We start from the raw sequence: 20,486 nt of genomic DNA, 5'->3' as shown, positions 1-20,486 counted from the left end.
TTACTTTTTACCGCGGGGGCGGACTCTTGGACAGAAATAAGATGTCTCTGGATCTGATAGGCTCCGAAGAACAAGCAAAAATCACCCAAGCGATTCTACCTTTCCTTTTTGTTCCATCATCCGAAAAACGTCTCCACCGCATTTACACCGAACTACCTATTCAAACTCCTGGCTTCCAGAGAAGTGGATCCTACGCAGACAGTTGGGTTCACTCTACTTGAAATCATGTACCTGAATTAATGTCGGGGCGCTTACTGCGCGTCGGAAACACCACTTCCACCACCCAGTACCTCGTCTTGAGAAACCGAACAGCCGTTACGCACTCACGCGGCGTCACTGCATTGTGGGTAAGTGGAACTCCGGGAAACTATGGCATCGTATTCTAGCCCAGGGGAAGTCATCTAAATCATCGGGTGGATGGTAGATGCAGTACACCGCAGCCGGGGCCTGCCGAGCGAGACTACAAGCTTCGTGCACATGCCTTGCAGGAATCTCCGAATCGCCTGGTCAGACATGATATTTCACTCGCTTGCCTTGGGGTTTCCTTGTAGCTCAACCTTCTGCTCACGGCAAGCGTGGTTCGTACCTAAACCTGGTCCAAACAACACCCTGGAAAATGCCACGATTCCTCTAACTATTACAACCGAAGTCCCAACATGATCCGATTCCGCGTCCGAGGTGGGGCGGTGGTATGTACGTTCCTTGAGGATTTTAGACCGGTTCTCTTGGCCGCCCACATAAACGCATGCAGCATGCAGCGTGCTTCGGCTCAACGCAATGATGGGGGAGAGAATCGGATTTATAACTTCCCCCATAAGTGTGATGTTGCCCCATCATCATCCCCGGAAAAAAGACACTCCCTATCGATTCAATTGCAATTGATATCCTCCACAATTCGCAATGCACAGCACCAAGCCCACTGTCGTGATATCCCCTGGTGCGTGGATGTACCCGGACATCTTCGGCAAGGTGATATCCCTCTTCAACGACGCCGGGTTTCCCGCCGAGGCCCTTGCCCACCCCACCATCGGCGCAGAGCCACCAAACAAGACACTTTACGACGACGTAGCGAGCTTCCGTTCGCGCTTGGTGAAGCTCGCAGACGAGGGGAAGGACATTGTCGTTGTGTGTCACTCGTACGGCGGATGCGTGGGTGCGTGTGCGGTTGAGGGCTTAGGAGCGGTGCAGAGAGCTCAGGCGGGAAAGAAGGGTGGCGTGGTTATGGTCGTGTTTATGACGGCGTTTGCGATTCCGAAGGGCAAGAGCCTGCTGGATATGCTCGGCGGTCAATGGTTGCCGTGGATGAGAATCGACGTACGTAGTTTACACCCCCCTCCCTCCCGCCGCCGACAATTCGCAGTTGGTTAACATGAACACAGGGAGATTACGTCCGTACCGGTCCGGAAACGTTTGAGTTTTACTTCGACCTCCCGGAAGCCGATAAACAGTACTGGGGTAAACGTCAAACACACACCTCTCGGGGAGCATTCACCAATCCCGTGACCTACGAGCCATGGAACGACATGCCATGCATGTACATTATCTGCGAGGTAGCTTTTCTTCCCTCTCACTTCCTTTTTCTTCCGCTGACTGTGTGGATAGGGCGACGAGGGTCTCAGCCAACCGGTGCAGGAACATATGTCCACGTTGTTGGGACCGGATGCAATTTTGTTCAGAATCCGCTCAGGCCATTTCCCGTTCTTGAGTGTACCTAGCAAGATCGTCGAGGGAGTTGCGTTGGGCGCAAAAACCGGGATGGAGAAGAAGGCGATTGCTTTGGGTAGAGGCGGACGGTTGTAGATATTGGGAGTATGTGGTAGCCAGCCGTTGTTTATGTTCTGTTCTGTATGTATAATCTAGGTGGAAATTATTGATCGTGAAGGAGATTTACGCCTCGCGTTATCAAAATTCATCGGTCAGCCAGTATGGTTCGTCTATTATCATTACTTGAAGTCTATCATGGAAATATTTACAGTGCGCCTGCTGAGAAAATATACAGAATTCCCACCCTATATGGGAAGACCCGGATTTCCCACGGGCCAAAACACAAACAAATAACCCCCTCAAATCGATCGCTAAAATGTAAACCCCAAACACCAATTTTCTCCAAGTGATCACAAACCCACCTCCCCTTTGTCGGCCACTCCAATCGAGCTCCTTTCACTCCATTCGACATCGGTTCTCACACCTATCGCATTGAGCGGGATCTCATCGCTGTGACCCCCCGCGCTGCCCAACTCTCCGCGTTCAATGGTGCTCGTAACGTTGCGTTCATTGCAATCCGGCCGCAGGACCATATCGTCTATCCGCTTAAAGTGCCGCTGCTTGGATTTATTCCCGCTGCCACCTATCGTCGGGACGTGGAGTTGTGCGGGACCATATGTTGGTGCCTGTTCTGAGTTTTTGTTGGTGCTGTTGAAGCCGCCGGCCACCAGTTTGATGAGGGGCCGAAGGGTCGGGAGACACGCGGAGATCACGCCGGCGGAACATTCGACGAGACACCAGATTACGGCTTTGGCTAGAGTCCCTGCGGTATGGTTAGTATGTGTTGGATGTGAGGGCACGGAGGAACCAACAGGAGGTATCGGAGGTCTCGAAGTCGAAGATTGTGATGAAGCGGTAGATGCTGGCGAAGACTACGAAGCTGCCGAGCGAGAAGATGAACAGTAGCGATAGTCGTCGGGGCATGGTGGTGTTTAATCCCCATACTAAGGGTGCAGGCACGCAAAGAATGAGGATATCTATCAAAGTATCAGAACACGGCACCGGCCATGCGAGAGATTGAGGAGACTACCTGTAACGATATTCGGCACACCCGTCGCAATGAACGCAGTCTTAAGCGCGATACATTCCCCCGGCATGAAAGGATTCCATGCTTTTCGTACGGGGTTGCACTGAAAGACCGAGACGAAGACGATGGAGCCGCTCCAGCCAACCGCGAGGAAACCGCATACTAGCACCGGCCACTTGATTCGTTCGAAGGTAAAGATCCGGCAGTACATTAGAAGGAGGGAGACCTTGATGAGGCCGTTGGTGGTGACATAGAAGACCTCTTGGGCTACTAATGTCTATTTGGACTCCTTGTCAGTAACTGTCCAGAATGTGCCAGAGTACCGCCATTACTTGTACATACCTTCAGGATTTGTGTCAATTCGTACGGGCTCAGCGCTCCAGCATGTAATCCCATTCCATAGTGTATTACTGTAAAACATATCAGCCAGACTTTCACTTCTAGGAATCCCCATAACTTCATACATAGTAGGCACAGAGAAGCAAGACCGAACAAAAACACCTGTTTACAAGTAAGCAACTATCCGTCTCCAGTCCCAGTCTACTGCGGCAATCGAATCCTCACCAGCGCTACCACCAGCATCCAATCGTCGATTCCAAACGTTGCACCCCGCTGAACTCTTGCGGCAAACCGTAAGGCCACAAACACCGCGGCCAAAATCGTGATGGAATAAACCGTCGTCCTGAGCTCTCCCTGTCTACTCTCCGAGAGGTCCACTTCGGAGGCCGTGTCATTCGTACTCATCGCGTTTCGTGATTCGGTTCTCGACGTGGCCGGTGCGGGATGGTGATATCGTCGGTTTTTCACTGTCTTGGGCGTCAACTTCCTGCATCCGATTCGCACTCCTTCAGGAGTAAATCCCAGCCATGGGGAATGGGGGAGTAGAGATATACTATAGACAATCCACCGCACGAACTGATGGAGTAGGGCGCCATATTCCGCATCCTTCCTAGTGCGTACCAATCCAATCGAAGAACCTCTCCCCACAATGTGCACCACCAAGATCACCTACCCTGGTTTGGTGCGGTCACGGCGAGAAAAAGTAATGTACCTCCGTCCGCGGCCGGGCCCCACAGGATACGACACAGCGAGTCGATCCGTGACATGGAAGCCGATGCTAGCACTACAGTTTCGTTGCAATATCACGTTGCATTATCGATATTTGAAACCTACGTTCGCTGAAGTCACCACACACGTGTTCCCCAACCAAACTTTCGTTCCTGGTGGGTGTCAGTCCGTGAAGGAAAAATTCAGAGACCGCCACATAAGCTCGCTTCGCTGACATGACCACCTACATACATAGGTCCTGCCCCTGTGGGCGCCCGCTGAAGCAATACCAGTTTCCACATAACGGATGGCTAGCTTGGCGTCAAAGGACCGAGTCCCCAACCTGAACCCGCGCTTCTGGTTCGGGGAGATCTGATCGCTCTGACCTAATCCCATGACTACAGATCAACTCCGAGAGTCAAAGCATTAAAGAGGCTGAGCCTGTGTGGTTGACTGGAACTCCGTATCCACGACCATAGCAGTCGCTCGCGTTCCCTCATCCATTGTCGTGTAGTAATTACTCGTGGAAAGCAATGCCTCCAGATCAAATTCAGTCCGTGGCCGGGCTTAGGGTGGAGGGTGGAGACAGCTCCGATATAACTACCACTGACAGCTTGTGTACGTAAAAAGGAGGGTCGTGCGCTAGCAGATCAACATGATCTTCCCCAGTTCATTGATAACCGTATGTAGTTCGAATACCGGTGGAGCGCTTCCTCGTATCAGGATCCACAGGATCCACAGCAACACCAATCCACCGTCCGTTCCGTGGTTATAGGCAGAGAACTGTCTCGGCTGTTCCGTATAGACAGAACCGCCTCATCAAAGAGGCCAACTCTCAATCCCGCCCAGAGACAACAGGAAGAAAAAAGCCATTCGGAACACCCGGATTCCCAAAAGCACCTCACGTCGTCCAGAAACCCTCAACTTTATCAATCGGATGGACGGTTGAAGGAGCGTCTACTCGAGACACAAGTTTCTACAGGCTACGGCAGAATGTGCCGGTATATATATACTTGGCGAGGTATATAACTCTTCCGACTGGCGATACGCGCTGAAGTGGGACCACTACGGATATAAACCTTCCCATACTCGATTTCCGTCAGGCACGGAATGCTGTGATCTCGGGGTCCAACCGATTCCTGTTGGAAGGTAGTTAACGGCGTACTATCTATAGTAGCGCCTCCCCCAACCGTCCGCGTGGATCTGGATCCTGTGAATTATTAAAAAAACTGGTGGTGCCAAACCCGGTGGTTGGTATGTAGGCGATGTCAGGTACCTACGTTGGTACAACAGAAGAGAAGCAAGATCGAAAGTTCATGCCGCGTTACCGGAACTGGCCACATCTTGGTTGATTGGTGCCACTCTTGAGGTTGTCAGTTTCTTCTCTTGAAGCACTGAAACTCACAAGTCCTGATGCTGAGGTAGAGCAGTACCGGCCGGCAGTGTAGCGTCAGCGTCACAGTTTGCCGGCATACCGGCATGCCGTATAAGTAGAGGGCCAAGCCTGCCATCTCTGACGATGTATGCATACGGACCCCATGCATTGGAAGTCGCAGAAGGATGTGTCCTTCCTTCCGTCAGAGCCGGCAGATAAGTGCTCTACTATGCATACCGGTACATGCATAGAAACACCTTGATCGGTAGTTAACTAGCGATTGCCAGTCTGGTATACTATAGCTACCGTCCTAAGGCGAGCAAACATGGGCTCGACAGGACCGCGAGAGGAATGATAAGTGGTGAAGCCACCACCCCATTTTCGGGTTGATTCGCACTCGCGCGGACCATAGCCGTCCATCAAGACCTCGCTTGCAGTCTCCACACGAAAAAAACGGCCCTTATCCCCGCTTCCGAGATTCCTTCCACGGAAGACACCCTACTACTATCTAGTAGTAATCTTCAGATCTACGGCGGAAGAACTTGTTACGGCAAGTTTGCGCTATGGTTGGGACCGCCCTGGGCCAACATGAAGTTAACACCCCGCCTTGAGCCGCTTATTTTTTTTACATATCAAAAAAAAAAAACCAAATTGTGAAAAAAAGAACTCTGCCAATTGCTTCGATCTTGATCGCTGTGTCATGTGGCAGTCTTCGGATTGCAATCTCCCCTCGAGTTGGGAAGAAAAGACACGGGTTTTGTTGGACGCGATGTCGTTTGTATGGTCAAAATCGAACCAATCATGCCAGTCACTCGGTACGTGTAGGGATATTCTGCAAGTGTTGGTAAGCAAAATGCAATGTCGCGAGGTTTCGGCTCAAGGTGTGCCCAGCCAGACCGTAACTACCAATCGAAATGTCTACTTCCTATGGTACATAGCTAAAAAATAATAATACGATGCCATCCCTGAAGCATCTTCGGCCCCTACATAGATACAGTAATTACTATAGTAGTACGGCCTCAGACCTCGTCCGGCGGCCTGACGCTGCTTGGAAACCTATCTGCGGAATCCTCTGTCGAACATACGACCAACGCTCCCGAGCGCCACGTTCCCGACGTACATACACATGTAAAAGTGCGCTATACTCCCTAGTAGTACGTAATGGTTTTAAGTGCAACTAGGGCCGGAGGGCCTCCGTCCCAGTCAAATGCTAGTCGATGATTCGCTAGATGCAAATACCGGCTTGGAATACGAATCCGTGCTATATACTCCGGCGTGGTTATGATACTAGCTGAGTTTTCGGGAATCCCGAGATCAGACGGACGAAAGCCGTAGTCTATGTGTCTCTCCTATGATCTTTAACCTATATAGAAAGTATTATACCTATGCATAGGTGCATAACTCTGCTTAAAGAGAGTTTGGTAATCACGGAAGCCATAACGGAAAAGGGTCACGTTCCTGAAGATCGTCGATACGATCACCCTACTAAATCAAGCGACCGAAACGACGGAAACATACATATAAGTGAGAGAAGGAGGTAAGGCCAGAGGGCGAATGGGGGGAAAGGTACAAGCAGGCAGAAGCCGTTTCGCAGTCGACATCCTGTGTAGACCCAGGTAAAGGTGAATGATCTGCCATGATGCCTACCCATAACCAATAGTTGGCCACTGGACTTTGCAGATGTCGCGCATGATATCGTTTATCTTTATACTCGCCTATGTACCTCGTCTATGTATCGGATTGAAAGCGAGGAAAAGGGAAATTGGAATTAGAAAGAGCATTCCGGTAAGGAATTCAAAGAGAGAGAAGAAAAAAAGAACAGTCCTCGGCCAAATTAGGTCACATGTCGTAGATTCCCGAGGGACTGGAGTGGCGTTCAGACACGCCAATGTTTCTCGGACCGAACCGACTCCAGACCACTCCCATCGCTACCAAAATACGAACCCCGGACAAAAACGGCTTCAACCGTAGTTACAGCCCTATGTACCGTGGGGAAAACCTGCTAAGCCCTCGGGCCGATGCTAGACTACTTTTTCTAGGGAACGCAGGCGGGACTGGATCACTAACTACCCGACTAACTAGTATTGGTGCCGGTCGAAAGCCGAGTGGCGAATCATGCCCGATGATCTGGATCCGACATCAAAGTTATATCCGACTCTGGTTTTTCCTCCAAAGCCTGGGAAATTCTGCATAGTGGTGCGGATATTCCGACCTGGACTGAGTTACACTCTAATAATCCACTAGGTAACTGCGGGGACGGATGATTGTGAACTTCGGAGCTGGGGACTCGATATTATCACCCGATATTATCACTCGAACATTAGACATGAAGAGTGCGCAGGCAACGTGGGCTATCCCTCGACACCTGTGACATCTAGAACAAGCTTCCACTAAGTCGAGCTATATTAATAAATAGTAGATGGATGACTGGCGACCGGTGGCTCTCATGCTGGACTCCCAAAGACTTGTGATCGTAACATCACATCTCATCGTGATTCATAGAAGCTACTGGTGGGATCATCTCTATAGTAGCGTCTATGGCTACGGGGAGGAGTACTAGGGGGACATTAAAACACGAGTTTTCCCTAGCACCCAGCTTTTTAGTGAAGTTTCGAAAATTGAAGTTTTTTCTTTCTGTTTAATCATCATTGCATTCGATTATCGATATTATAAGAATGTCGTGAATGTTTGCTTGCGTACAGCCCGTCTTACTCACACTGCACAGTGCGTATTCTTGAAACTAGAGGGTTTCTACTGTATGCATACCGGATTCAGTGACCGGAGCATTTTGCTCAGCACGGCATTTCTGCCGTAAGACTTTTGTCGTCGTAGTTTTACTACGGTCTAGGAACTGCTTGATTAGCATGACACTGTATTCTCTGAGACTGCTGGATTCAAATCCGAGCGGTAGTACTAAATAGTGGAGATGTTCGGCATCAATCGCACCCCACTTTTTGCTAGTGTAGGTAGATCATGGCAGCCACAAAGCCGGTTGTACAAAGCCGGTTCTTCCCCATTTTCCTACCTCGCAAGGCGGCCCGATGGCCGAAAATTGAAGTTGTCCTACTCAACAAAAAAGGATACTTAAAGCGAGTGATAACCATGTAAAGCGCTGGACGTTAGAGCTACAACTCGAACGCACAGTGCACGTACTATCTTCACGGCAGAGAGGGGCTGTGTAGAGGTCGCAGTCTTGAGCGTCAACCGCAGTACCTGTATATACCGGACTGGTGTTGACACTTGCGTCTTTCCCTGCGGTGCTGTTCGAGAGGTGATCGAAGTTGACCGTATGCACCACACAGCCAAAGAGTATTCCAAGGCTATCGATCACGAATACGACCTGACAGTCACTAGCTATTCATCCTGCAAGGCTCTGCGCCCAATGGCCATTAGCACCTCGATTGAAGCGGAACGTATTATCACTCATCTCCCACGCACGCACCACGAGTGATATACCCATGCGCCAAAAAGCAAATGTCGAAATCAAAAGCAAGGCATGCATATATATAGTACGCCCGCGCATAAAGTTAAAATTCGAACTGTCTCACGCAGCGGACGTCCTCCGCTCCGCACCCACATGCACATCCACATCCTCAGCCTCAGCCCCCCCATGGAAGACCCTCCGGTCAAACAATCACAGCGAATCACTCCCCCCACGCGGGGGACGGGGGGCGTATCGTGTCTCCCTCCCCTGAACCCAAAAGCAAGTTCACGTCGAGTTCGAGCTCCCCACAGCTGGAGGGGTAGCACAATACATACATGGAGCACACGCACGCACAATGACCGCACCCCGCGCCCCGCGCCGGCCGTCTCGACTCGGGGAACCCCCACACCGCTAATTCTCACCCGCGTCTGCTCAGCGCGCGTGGGAGCATTATCACTTCCTCCCTCCATCCCTCCGTCTCCCGTCGGAGAGGAAGAAGAAGAAGAAGAAGAAGAAGAAGAAGCAAGTGTCGGTGCGTATCTATTTACGTGGAGTACGTAAGTACCCACGAGTGCACGTAGACGGTCGAGTAGATAGTATAGACCCCACAAGCCCAAGCACGCCCAGCCCGACCCCAGCCCGACCCCGCCCGCGTCTCCTCGCCTTCGGCATAATACCAGCAGCGCGGCCCGAGGTCCCGTTAGCAGCCAGAGGCAGTGCGGGGGGGCGCCGTCGAGTCCTCGCCGCACCGATGGAGGGAGAGGGAGCGTGCGGATCGGTCACTCGAATCACCCCACAACCACTTAAACTGCCGCGACCCTCCCCCTTCCCCTGGGGCTTCTCCCTCCCTCCTTTGGGGAAAGGCCCGGGCTGGGCGGAGGGAGGAGGGAGGGGGAAGACATGTCGGGCCGCCTGACGAAACGTTGGGTTGGACAATGAGAAGGAAACGGAGTGTGTAGTTATTGCCATTGCCATGATCCAGATAGATCATGGGTCGCAGGTAGTTAATGACCAGACAAAAACAAAAAACAAATGGGCATCCTCCTCTGCACTGCAAGTCGGTGTTGTCCGTGCCTCGCGAGGAGGTGGTGGGGAACGGAGAAGTATCTAGAACTATGTAAATACAGTGCGTTCCATAACAGAACCCTGACAACGGCTGTTCTGTTGCACCGCACGCCATGGAATCGGGGTGATCTTGGGGATATCGAATCAACCCGCACCGCATGTGTGGGCTGGCTGGCTGGCTGACATGCTAAGTCCACTCAAGTCGAGTGAAGTATAAGTTCATGCAATGCAATGCACAGACAGAGCCCACCACACATTACCTGTCGTGGCACTGAAGACGTGTACCCTCCCCCGTCACCACCCCCTCATCCACCACCCCCCCCAGTGTCTTCCGCCCCAACATCTGCCGCAACGAACCCAGCAAACCGGGAAATTCTGCCATGTGCGTGTCTCAGCACTTGCACACTTGCAACCGAGATTTGCAGCCCCGTGCAGCATCGTAATTATTCTGTGTATGTGCGTGTCATATCAGTGAAGTAAATGGCAGTGCAATGTGCCAAGTGTCGGCATTGAACACCTTCATTCGGCCCGGCCTCTTCATAAGTTCGACCATAAAACGTATGTCGGAGAAGTTATATGTACATATGTGGCGAATTGCCACTAAAATGTCCAGCCAACCGCCAGCCAACTTCCAACTGCCAACTATACTGCCAGCCGGTGAAACCGGAACCCGATGTATCCGTGCATGAACGAACGCAACAGCCGGCAGATTCTCAAACATTTGATACCTATGTGGTTGCGACGACGATGGCGGTGGGTGCGGCGTAAGCGGGCTCGGTACGGCGTGCGTGGTCTGGTTTCCTGAGTGCCTAGGCACGAGCTCTAGTCCTCTCCCCTTTTATGCCGATATATCTCATCTCGAGCCGCATTTAGCCAGTAGAGAGGCAGACAGGCGCTCGCTCATTCGCGCGTCCTGGGATACCGGTAGTGCGTAAAGTATCTAGGTAGAGCACCGGCAGCCCGCCGAAACAGCTGTCAATAACGAAGCCTCATCCCGGCGTGCAGCCTGAACGTATCCCAGTTGACACAAATTTTCACGCAAGCAGGCACGCAGGCACGCAGGCAAGCAGGCAAGCAGGCAAGCAGGCAAGCAGGCAAGCAGGCAAGCAGGCAAGCAGGCAAGCAGGCAAGCAGGCAAGCAGGCAAGCAGGCAAGCAGGCAAGCAGGCAAGTAGGCAAGTAGGCAAGCAGGCAAGGCGGGCTCTTCGGATTCCCCGGAGGATGAACGAAATTTCCCGGGAACGGGAACGGTCGTATGAGCGAGCAAGCTGCAAGCAAGCTGGATGGATTGTTGGATGACACCTGTACCGGTACGTACTAAGCAGTAAACCAGCTGCCCCTCCCCCCCGCGCGCGCCCCCCAAGGTATCCACCCGCGCCCCCATCCCCTTGTGTTTGCATGAAAGCGAGGTGGAGATGGTGGGTTCCCAGTAAAGAGGCTTATCACAGCGCAGCGGTTCCCATCTCGCTCTCGTGCTCTCATCCCAACAGCCTCTTCGGGGCAAGAGCGATAATCGGTGGGACGCTGTCACGCAAGCCCGATCGGCTTCACCGGACGTGACACTTCCCTGACAGGAATGGGCAGGGCAGTGGCGGCGGCACCGGGAGAATCGCAGGCGTAGACTGTCGAAAACGGGCGCTAACAACGAATGGCGCCTGTCACTTATCGGTTGAATCCGATGTCAAGGAGGCCTCGGCGAACAGTCATTCAAGCCTTCCCTATCTGATAGGGCTCGCCTCTCTTTCCGCCTCCACCACCACCAGCACAAACGAGATTAATTGGAGCGAACAGAGCTAGAGCATGTAAGAACCACATAGAAACGTCGTTTATTCTTTTGTTCTCGCACCTATGTATCATGCAGTCTTGAGAAGATCCATAAGATCGAGTCCAAAGCCCCCACGCACTCCGCCGTTGCCGTTATTACCCTGTTGTTTCTGAGCAGCGAGCATCTTTGACAGCGATGCTTTGCCCCCTTTTCGCGATTTGCCCTTAGTCTTCGAGGATGTTTTGCTGTTGCTGATCGGCGGAGTGTTCGCTTCAGTGGGTATGGATGTGGATGTAGATGTGGTCGGTAATACGGTAGTTGCCGAGGAGATTATGGCAGCTGTTGTGGTCGCTGTGGTCGCGGTGGTGGCGCTAGTAGAGGTGGAGGAGAAGGCAATCTTTGAGCGCTTTGGGGGCGATGGGATATCGGCGTCATCGGCGGTTATCTTTTTGCACGCGGGGCATGTATACGTCCCATCGTCTCCATCGACATTGGTCTCTTGATCCCTCCTTGTTCTCCTCTCTGCGGTGTCTGTAGCGCTGCCTGGGTTGCGGATGGTGCCGCAGAAAGGGCATGCCACACCTCGTCGACTCGCAGCGGAAGTGGAGAGGTCCTCGGCGGACAGCAATTGGTAGCGGGACATCAAATGCGCGGATACCGCGGGGGCCGTAGTTGCAAGCGCATGTGAGGCCTCCCACAGATGTTGTAGTCGAGCGGCGTTCTGAGAAGTCGTGGTAGTCATGGTGGAGATATGTGGTTAGTGGCAGAGCTGGTGGGGAGGAAGTCAAATGCTTTATTTTTCGTCATAAGCGGCTCTGCGGCAGGGCTTGCAGGGTTCAGCCTTTGGAAGTTGGCTCGTGGGAACATTATCAACCCAATCACGCTCTTATTATGTACATGCAATCAATCCAAGATATTCTATCATGTCATTTTGAAGGAACGAGTACTCAGTAAGCCAAAATCGGTATCTGATATCTCTCGCATGCTAAGAAAAATCCAATCACAAGTGTATCCAACTGCCAACAGCTACAGAATATTCGCCCATTACATCAAACAGCCATTCTTTTTTGAGGAGTGGAGGTCAGAGCTACCAAGTCTGTATCTCTGGGCGCCATTCGTCACAAACACCTCGACAATCCACTCGTACCAGACTTTACGCTCGCTTGACTGCCTCCACATGGAGACGTCTATCTCGGCCTGATCAGGAACGTACAATGGCGTCTGCGGTTGAGAGGTTAGCCCGTCGGAAAAAGTTCTATGGATTGCTATGGGGAAACATACCTTCAAGGGAAAGAATATCGGAAACCAACTGATCATGTCTTTGCTCTTCTGATCAATGGTATCCGGCCTTGTGCTAAGCTCGACATTGCCGTACAGAACACTCTCGAAGTAACCGGCCAGTCCGTGAACCACTCCTCGTCGAGGTACTTTGAAAGAGGCTTTGCAGCTTCGCAAATTGTGGTCATTTCCGCCGTCACCCAACCCGACGAAACCCCCGCACATGGAGGCAGCCTCGCCTAAGACATTCGAGGGTACTGGATGCGAGAAGTCCCACATCCTCTCAATGTGATCGTTCTCTGCCAGACTCTCTATCGACTGTAACATCACCACATAAGGCGTCTCGGAGGCGTCGGGATCGTGCTTTCGGGTGGAGATATCCGCGAAGATTTTAGGCGCCATTATTGGTGTCAGATGCGCCGAGTAGGACTGTGGAATCATCACACCTCCATCGGCTATATTACTGTTAGCGCAGATTCGCGCATTGCGGGAAAACCCGAATAGATGCGAGGATAACTTACGATTCAGAACCCTTTGAACACCGTCCAAACACTCTGGACTCAGCTCGTTGTCCGCAAAGCTTCCTAGTAATTCCGATATCAGGATATCGACCGTAAAGCCCGGCTTCCAGGACCTCATGTCGCTCCTGATAATCGTAACAACGTTGTTCCATCGCTCGGCATTTTGTCTCTGGAGGTGGACATAGGCATTGGGATTCTTTTCAACCGCAACCATCTTGATTGTCCGCCGGGAATTCTTCGCAGCCTGTAAAACCCTGGATACGAGCGGGCCACGACCAGCGCCAACGACCGCAACAACACTAGAGTGAAATGTCAGTTGAAGGGGTTAGAGGGTGAGCAAGCAAGCCCACAAGGGTGCAAGCTACATACATTTCTTCTCCTAACTCCCTGTCTTCCAAAGCCAGCTCGATGGCCTTCTCATATTGATCGTACTTGACAGGATCTTTTTCGAACACTTCGTAAGTGATACTCTCCAGATTGTCGGCCAGAGGCTGCAGAGGTGCCTGGAGGAAGTCCTGATAGCCTGCGCCGAACCTTTCCACCGTAGACTGCGTCGGCTGATTCTTTTGCAAATGCCGGATGTAAATGAGATACGCATCATGCTCGTGCCGTACCCTTGAGGGGAGACCAGTGCTTCTGACTACCAGCGGGGCGCTGGTTTCGGTCAAGAGAATGTATGGAGTCGGCCGAAGCCTCATGTACTTCGTGAATAAACCCTGGTGGAGCTTGGATAGGACGGGGAATCCTTTGTTATTCGGGCAGAAGGTGGATGACGATACGATCAACATCCGCAGCGGCTCCGCAAACCACCGCCGTGTGACGGAGGGAGAGGGTAGCCTGGACGGTATTCGTAGGGCTGGAACAAATAGTCAGCGGGACTGGCCCAACCACAGATATTAAACTACAATTCACCGTACCAATGGCCAATTGCGTATTGTACCGACAGACCGTCCGTATTGTGTTCCAAGCATCCCAAGCTGAAAGTGGATCATACAGCGCGTTCTCCGATTTATTGTCCTCGTCACCTACCCATTCATCGACTGAGAATTGGACCAGAAGCTGCATATACGCTGAATGAGACAACGCGGTGCTTATTGCCTGAGCATATGCTGCAACGTCTGACCGAACCTTGGGGCCAGGAATGACGACGTGACCCAGACCGCAGAATGCCGCATACGCAAGTTCGAGATCCAGCACTTGCTTGGAAATATGAGCAATTAGGGGATCCGTAGATTCGATCTCAATCCACGGTGACACCAGCGCAATGACACCCGAGATGTGAGCTCCGGGTGCGAGGTTGACCTCGTCAGCCATTAACCCTTCGATATGGACATGCCGGCGGCGTTCCGATCTCGCCTGCTCGATTGTTCTCAGGACACGCTTGTGAAACCGGGAGTTGCTGATACGTCCAGTGACCATGTCATACTAAACCTCGCAAATATCAGCTCAGTGGGACGAGTAGCGAGTGAACGGCTATCAACTTACGCCAGAGTTACCCTCCGCATCAACCAGACTGGCGTCGACATTCCTGTCGGGATTCTTGATCTGATGTCCCACGCACCACACGGGAACGTGATTATTTTCGGCCGGTTGAGTCGTATCTGGTTCCATTGGGCCGAATCTGTAGGTGGAATGTTGGGATTGAGTAGGGCGATGCGACCGCAGATGGAGGGAGTCAGCGTTTGCGGTTGGAGGACTTCAACTTTCTCGCGATTCGGCGTTGGCGGGGGTGGTGGATCTTGGAACGAGAACTCTCTATCGCAGTGCAGGATTGGAGGGGTTAGAGGGGTTGGAAAGTACGCTAGCCATTTACACGCATCGCCGGTGCTTGGTGCGGCGTGTCTAGGCCTTGGCAAGTCGCGTCACGAACACGTCCCTTTAAACCCTACTCTAGGTAGCTCCTCTCCTCCCTTCCCGTTCCCATGTCATCACCACCTCTGTTTTGGATCCACCACAACTCCGATTATCCTCCACCCAATTGTCTTTGCGGATTTTCAAGCTCTTCTCCTATTCGGTTACCCGAAACTGCAATATGGCCCTCCACCCTCCTCTGTTTCCTACCTGCAACGCTCGAGACTCTCGTCCCACATGGGCACGAACCCCCCGCACATCACCCTCCATAGTTTCACGGCATACTGGCAGGACGAAAGTCTTGATGAAAATATACACGGCTCTTGTGGGGTCCCGGCCACTTCCCGACCTCTGTCGTCAATGGGAAACGAGCTTCCGGTTGACTCCGCTAGAGTTCGTTTTTTCGCCCAGTGGTGTCGGAACTTAACCCTAAGTCTCCCCGTTCATGTCTCGCAGATCTGCTTCCCAGCAAGTCCAGGAGAGCTTCCAGCGCATGTGCCAAGAGGTCGTACGCTCGTTGCCCCCTTCTGTGGCCCGGTCCTCGGTACATATGTACAGTTTGTGAAGGATACATGCCCTCCCTGAGGGTGTGTGTGTTGATGCATGGGACTTTGGCATCAGACGGGGTGGTATTGAAACCATTGACGGATATACATTCCGCTAGGTACTGCGAGTTGGGGGTTGGGTTTCCCAGAGCACGAATTGCCTTACCAACGGATTGCAACGCGCTTCATCCATCATGCCTGGAAGGACCTCGTCGGCACGGCTCTCTGCAATGCAGAAATGCGCAGGGCCCAGCGAACCTTGCAAACTCTTCCATGGAGAGTCCAGGTTTACATACGGAAGCGCGGACGCATATCATACTCACGGGCAAGACGTCATATTCCGGCGTGGAAACTCAATGCCAACTCCGACTCGCACCCCCTTCAATTGGTACTGCCCCATACATCTGATCGTCATCGGAGAGCCCGCTCCCTTTGCCCGAGTGGAAGATCTTGATTCCGCTCGGTTTCCTTCGGGAAAAAACTCGCCGGTCTGCGTTAATCGTCTCTCTGTTTATTTCCTCTGGAGAGACTCAGGCGAGACGAGCATGGGCATCAGGTCAAACCCATTCGTCCCCTCCCCGTTCCCGGGTCGAAGGGATGGCGCGGTGAGGCCACTTCAAACACGGCTTTTGTGGATGTTCTATTTGTCCGTGCTCCGTCTTCTGGCGGAGAAAACAAAAACTTGTCCCAGAGGGTTATGCGGTCACATACGGAGTCTCAGAGTTGCCAGCGGTCTCAGGTACGGAGGAGGGGGTCATGGGTAGGTTGAGAAGGTATGTGAAGGGATCCACAGGCTTATGGAGAGGTTATCCGAGTCGCCACTTGGCCGTCTTGGAAGTCCCGATGATTCTTGGAATGATTTCACGAGTGGCTTTTCCGTCCACGGGAAAAGCTTGTCCGAGTTCTTGTTGAGGGCAACTGCACGAGTGGGAACCTCCCCAGGAGGCTTCAGAGTTTCGTACTCGTCCGCTTTGCTTTTTGTTCCCATACACCTCGGGTAGGACTGTCTCGTGGAAAGGGAACAGAAGCCGTGATGATGTGACTCTCCTTGATATTAACGACTGAAGAGCTCCATGGTGGCTTTTGTGTTTGATGCTGGAGTAGGGGGGGGGGGTGGAGGGAGGACTGCTTTCGAGCAGTTCTCCCTATAATTTTTTTACCATAAGTCATCCCCGTCCCTTACTGAAAAGGTACCAGCTAATGTCTATAAACAGGCACGAGTCTGCCTGTTGTGCTACACCTCGTCTCGTGTTGTTTCATTTTTTCCTGAACGCCCGACTGAATGAAACATCGAGGCATATGCGCCATCTGCGTCAATATGCAACACCAATCCAAGTCCGCATCGTGTTACTTAAGGGGGAGGAAAGGGGAGCCATAGGCGAGCGAGTGAGCGAGCGAGTGAGGACGAGAGGATGTATATCACGAACTTGGAGAACTACTGCAACCCCACCTGAGTCCGAAGAAAGGGGTCGAGTGTGGGCTGTGAAACCAACCAAAATAGACGCACAGAAAACTGCGCCAACAGTCAACTGGGGAGGGAGGGGGGGATCCCTCCATGCCCACATGCCATGCAATCCGACCAGCCCGGCAGATTATTCCATTCACGCTACGTATAATTCGCTTAACCGCTGCTGCCATACTCTCGCATTCCCCCGTTGCCCTTCCGGGGGGCATATGGGCTCTCGTGGCCATCGACGGACGGCTGCAGTGCTCGTCAAACGGGAGGAGGGGGGGGGGGGGGGCGGAAGGGGGCATGCTACCATACTAACCACATGGAAGCATTTGTACTCTACTGTACTGTACTCTACTCTACAGTTACTCACCCTTCACCCAACCCATCCCATCCCAGCGCAGCGCATGCACGAGCCATTCGTCGGAATGAATGAATGAATCCCTTTCCACGGCGGCATGGGGGCATGGGGGCCGCGCGATCTGTACAGTGCAGTGCAGCCGATGTGGAGTGGAGTCGATTTACCTGTCCCCCGGTCAAGTCAGTCACTGATCGATTGATGGCGGATTACCCGCATCCCCGAACCGGTGAGAGCGGGTGTTTCCGTGTGGATAGTAGTAGTAGTGCTTGCGTTGGGTTGGGCTGGGTTGGCTGTGGTTGGGTTGGGCTGCGCTGGGGGAAATAAGGTTTCAACCTCGACCTTGTAATGTATTGTACGTACATGCCACCACCACATGAGCTGAGTGGTGGTGATGGTTCTGCTGCTGCTGCTGGTGATAGTGCTGGCGATAGTAAGGGTAGAAGCGATCGGTGCAACGGAAGGAAACTGGGAACGCGGGATCATCGCCAGGTCGTTGCCAGACCGAGGTATGATACATACTTCCTACATACATACCTCATACATACGTGGATGTGCACGGAGGAACTTGAGTAGGAGGAGAGGTAGCAGAGGCAGAGATTTAGGTAGCCCTGGCGAAAGCAGGCGGGACCGCCGCGCGGTGCAGTAGGCAAATGTCACTACCTACGGTATGTACCGTGGTGAACTTTGAACCTGTAGCTGAAGATCACCGGTTTGATCACCAGGGCCTGGCCTCATCGGAGCTTGCGATGCGAGACATCATACAAAGGATTCGAAGCGGTGAATAGAGTGCTCCCGGGAGTGGGTGGGGAAGTGGAGGGGGGGGTGCTTCTGGACACGCGGATTGGAAATCCGAGTGAGTGAGCGGGAAACGGTGAATTCAGCCATGGTCCATGGCCCATAAGCTCTTCAATCTATCGCGACCTATCCAGAAATCCCCCCACATCCCCCTTCCCCCCACATAGAATCTGCACACACACCCAGCCGGAAACGGGTGGCCTGGAACTACTTACCCCACAACCCCACCGTCCGTGGGTCAGCCAGCCAGCCTAGGTACCCTCACACAAGCCTGCCTCACCGTTTCAGCCCGCAGTCTCAGTCTCAGTTATCAATTCGGCTGATATCCCACCCTTACTTTAGACGAGTGCGGGCCGGTGGGGCGTGGCGGGCGGGGCGGGGCGGGGAGGTCAGAGCTTAGCGTTAATAGACGGGCATCCGTTTTTGGTATTTTTGTCTTTTTGTTTTGGGTGGTTTAGGTGATTTGGGAGTAGAGTAGTAGACGGACTTGGAACCGACTCCCACCTCTTCCTCCTCCTTCTCCGCTTCCTCCACCTCCTTCTGCAGCCAGTTGATCCAGCCAGTCACCGCCGGCCCCCAATAAACCGTCTCGGTAAAGAACCCCCCTCCCTCCCTCCCTCCACCTTCCCCCTAGCCCCCTCCCCGAAGGGAAATGCTGCAGTCATGGTCCGACAGATCAGGACTCGCGGGGCGCGTGCTCAGGGCCTACTTCTGGACGATGTGTGCATCGTCCCGATGCGGCGCGGACGCTGCTATCTCGTGGCTATGTATGAAGAATTAGGTACCTACCATGTGTACCACCCTCCTTGGAGCTCAGCCATCATGGTGTGTGTGTGGTGTTTATGTGTGCGTGTATGTGAGTGTGCTTGTGTCCGTCGATGTCAACGATTCGATTCCATCGCCGTCACCGCCTTATACGCTACGTCATCCATCCAGCCAGCTTGAAAGTTGAAACAATGCTCGACACAACACAGCTGGATGTACACATGTAGGGTAGACGTGTGTATAAACATAGTACATATCATCGGCGCCGCCATCGAGCTGGCCACGAAGGGAACTGCCACCAATGTTTGAGCTGGCGAGGCCGGTGTTTTGCCACCACTATTTACTATACATACCATCAGCAGGAAAATGGGATCGCCATGATGGTCGGGTCGGGGTCGGAGTTTTTTTTTGGTTTCTAGACCGCCAAATCCTCGCTGATGATGATGTCTCGAGCTGAACTATCCACCCATCCACCCACCTAGCTACCTACCTCTGTGATTCTTCAAGTGCCGGCCTACCTAGGGGAACATGAAGTTACGGGATGTCTCCAGCCAAAACGCCCTAGATATGGATTCCGCATACATACATGCGAGTACGAGTAGCTTAACTACCTACTCTAGATACCGAGCTCAAGCAGGGACCGCCGGGAGACACACCGCAGTAGTAGAGCTCAAAGATATATGTAGGTATGTAGGTCTGTATGTAAGTCCACTGCAAAAAGCAATACGATGACAAAGGCTAGTAGCCTGCAGATGTTCAACTGGCTCCACCGCTGTTGCTCGAGGATTGGGAGGGGGTGAAGGGGAGGGGGAAGGGGGGCAACGCGGTCATCCACAGGCTCCCCCATGCCATGAGCTTGTTAGAGTACCCCACAGTACAGGCTGCAGAGTAACAACTCCCTACTCCCTACCATACCATACCATACCATACCGTACCATACCATACCGAACTCCACTTTACGTGTTGGCGGCGGGAATGACTGAGTAGGTACCTACATCCATACATACATCCATACAGACATGGAGTACAGTACTATACATACAGCCATCTGAACCTGAACCTGGTCGCAATCGAGCTCCAGCAGCTTCCATCGATCACATATGATATATATTATCCACCCGCTGCGTCAGTGCGGCTACCTATACTTAGTACTGAGGAGTAAATACACATGGTACACATGGCACGCATGGCACGCATCGAACTGCTTCCCCGCAGCAGCAGCAGCAGCAGTATGTATGAAGGTATGAAGGTATGTATGTATGAAGTGTGTATGTATGAAGTGTGTATGTATGAAGCATATATGTGTGTGTGTGTGTGTGTCTGATGGACAAGTAATTCTCGCGCGGTTGGCCCGGCAGAGCTCGAAAGTGCTTTTCCACGTGTTGGTATACAGGCCTACAGACCTACAGACCGGTATACCGTCCACCCACCTAGTTGATCCGTCGAGTTCTCCG

The 20,486-nt window shown here is 52.6% G+C and overlaps 4 protein-coding genes across 4 annotated transcripts; 1 reads left to right on the top strand and 3 right to left on the bottom strand.

The window, feature by feature from the left end:
• The first annotated feature begins 744 nt into the window (after positions 1-744).
• Positions 745-1,861, top strand: BZA05DRAFT_428497 (Alpha/beta hydrolase fold-1). Its single transcript, XM_051486096.1, has 3 exons — positions 745-1,314; positions 1,380-1,550; positions 1,603-1,861. The coding sequence occupies exons 1-3, from the start codon at positions 901-903 to the stop codon at positions 1,798-1,800; spliced, it is 783 nt and encodes a 260-aa protein (XP_051343787.1). The 5' UTR covers positions 745-900; the 3' UTR covers positions 1,801-1,861.
• A 70-nt stretch (positions 1,862-1,931) lies between these two features.
• On the bottom strand, positions 1,932-3,660 carry BZA05DRAFT_470865 (uncharacterized protein). Its single transcript, XM_051487925.1, has 6 exons — positions 3,356-3,660; positions 3,256-3,292; positions 3,134-3,201; positions 2,795-3,068; positions 2,577-2,741; positions 1,932-2,527 (listed from the first exon to the last, which is right to left on the bottom strand). The coding sequence occupies exons 1-6, from the start codon at positions 3,533-3,535 to the stop codon at positions 2,115-2,117; spliced, it is 1,137 nt and encodes a 378-aa protein (XP_051343786.1). The 5' UTR covers positions 3,536-3,660; the 3' UTR covers positions 1,932-2,114.
• Positions 3,661-11,084: 7,424 nt separating this feature from the next.
• Positions 11,085-12,300, bottom strand: BZA05DRAFT_385696 (uncharacterized protein). The gene is made up of 2 exons (XM_051482434.1): positions 11,548-12,300; positions 11,085-11,494 (listed from the first exon to the last, which is right to left on the bottom strand). The coding sequence occupies exon 1, from the start codon at positions 12,206-12,208 to the stop codon at positions 11,555-11,557; it is 654 nt and encodes a 217-aa protein (XP_051343785.1). The 5' UTR covers positions 12,209-12,300; the 3' UTR covers positions 11,085-11,494; positions 11,548-11,554.
• Positions 12,301-12,320: 20 nt separating this feature from the next.
• On the bottom strand, positions 12,321-15,162 carry BZA05DRAFT_470863 (PRMT5 arginine-N-methyltransferase-domain-containing protein). The gene is made up of 6 exons (XM_051487924.1): positions 14,751-15,162; positions 14,183-14,690; positions 13,635-14,121; positions 13,266-13,564; positions 12,748-13,199; positions 12,321-12,687 (listed from the first exon to the last, which is right to left on the bottom strand). The coding sequence occupies exons 1-6, from the start codon at positions 14,874-14,876 to the stop codon at positions 12,511-12,513; spliced, it is 2,049 nt and encodes a 682-aa protein (XP_051343784.1). The 5' UTR covers positions 14,877-15,162; the 3' UTR covers positions 12,321-12,510.
• Between the last annotated feature and the right edge of the window lie 5,324 nt (positions 15,163-20,486).

The sequence above is a fragment of the Tricharina praecox genome (genome assembly GCF_024521635.1).
Source record: "Tricharina praecox strain CBS 144465 chromosome Unknown BZA05scaffold_2, whole genome shotgun sequence".
NCBI classification, from domain to species: Eukaryota; Fungi; Ascomycota; class Pezizomycetes; order Pezizales; family Pyronemataceae; genus Tricharina; species Tricharina praecox.
This window is presented reverse-complemented; position numbering and strand designations above follow the sequence as displayed.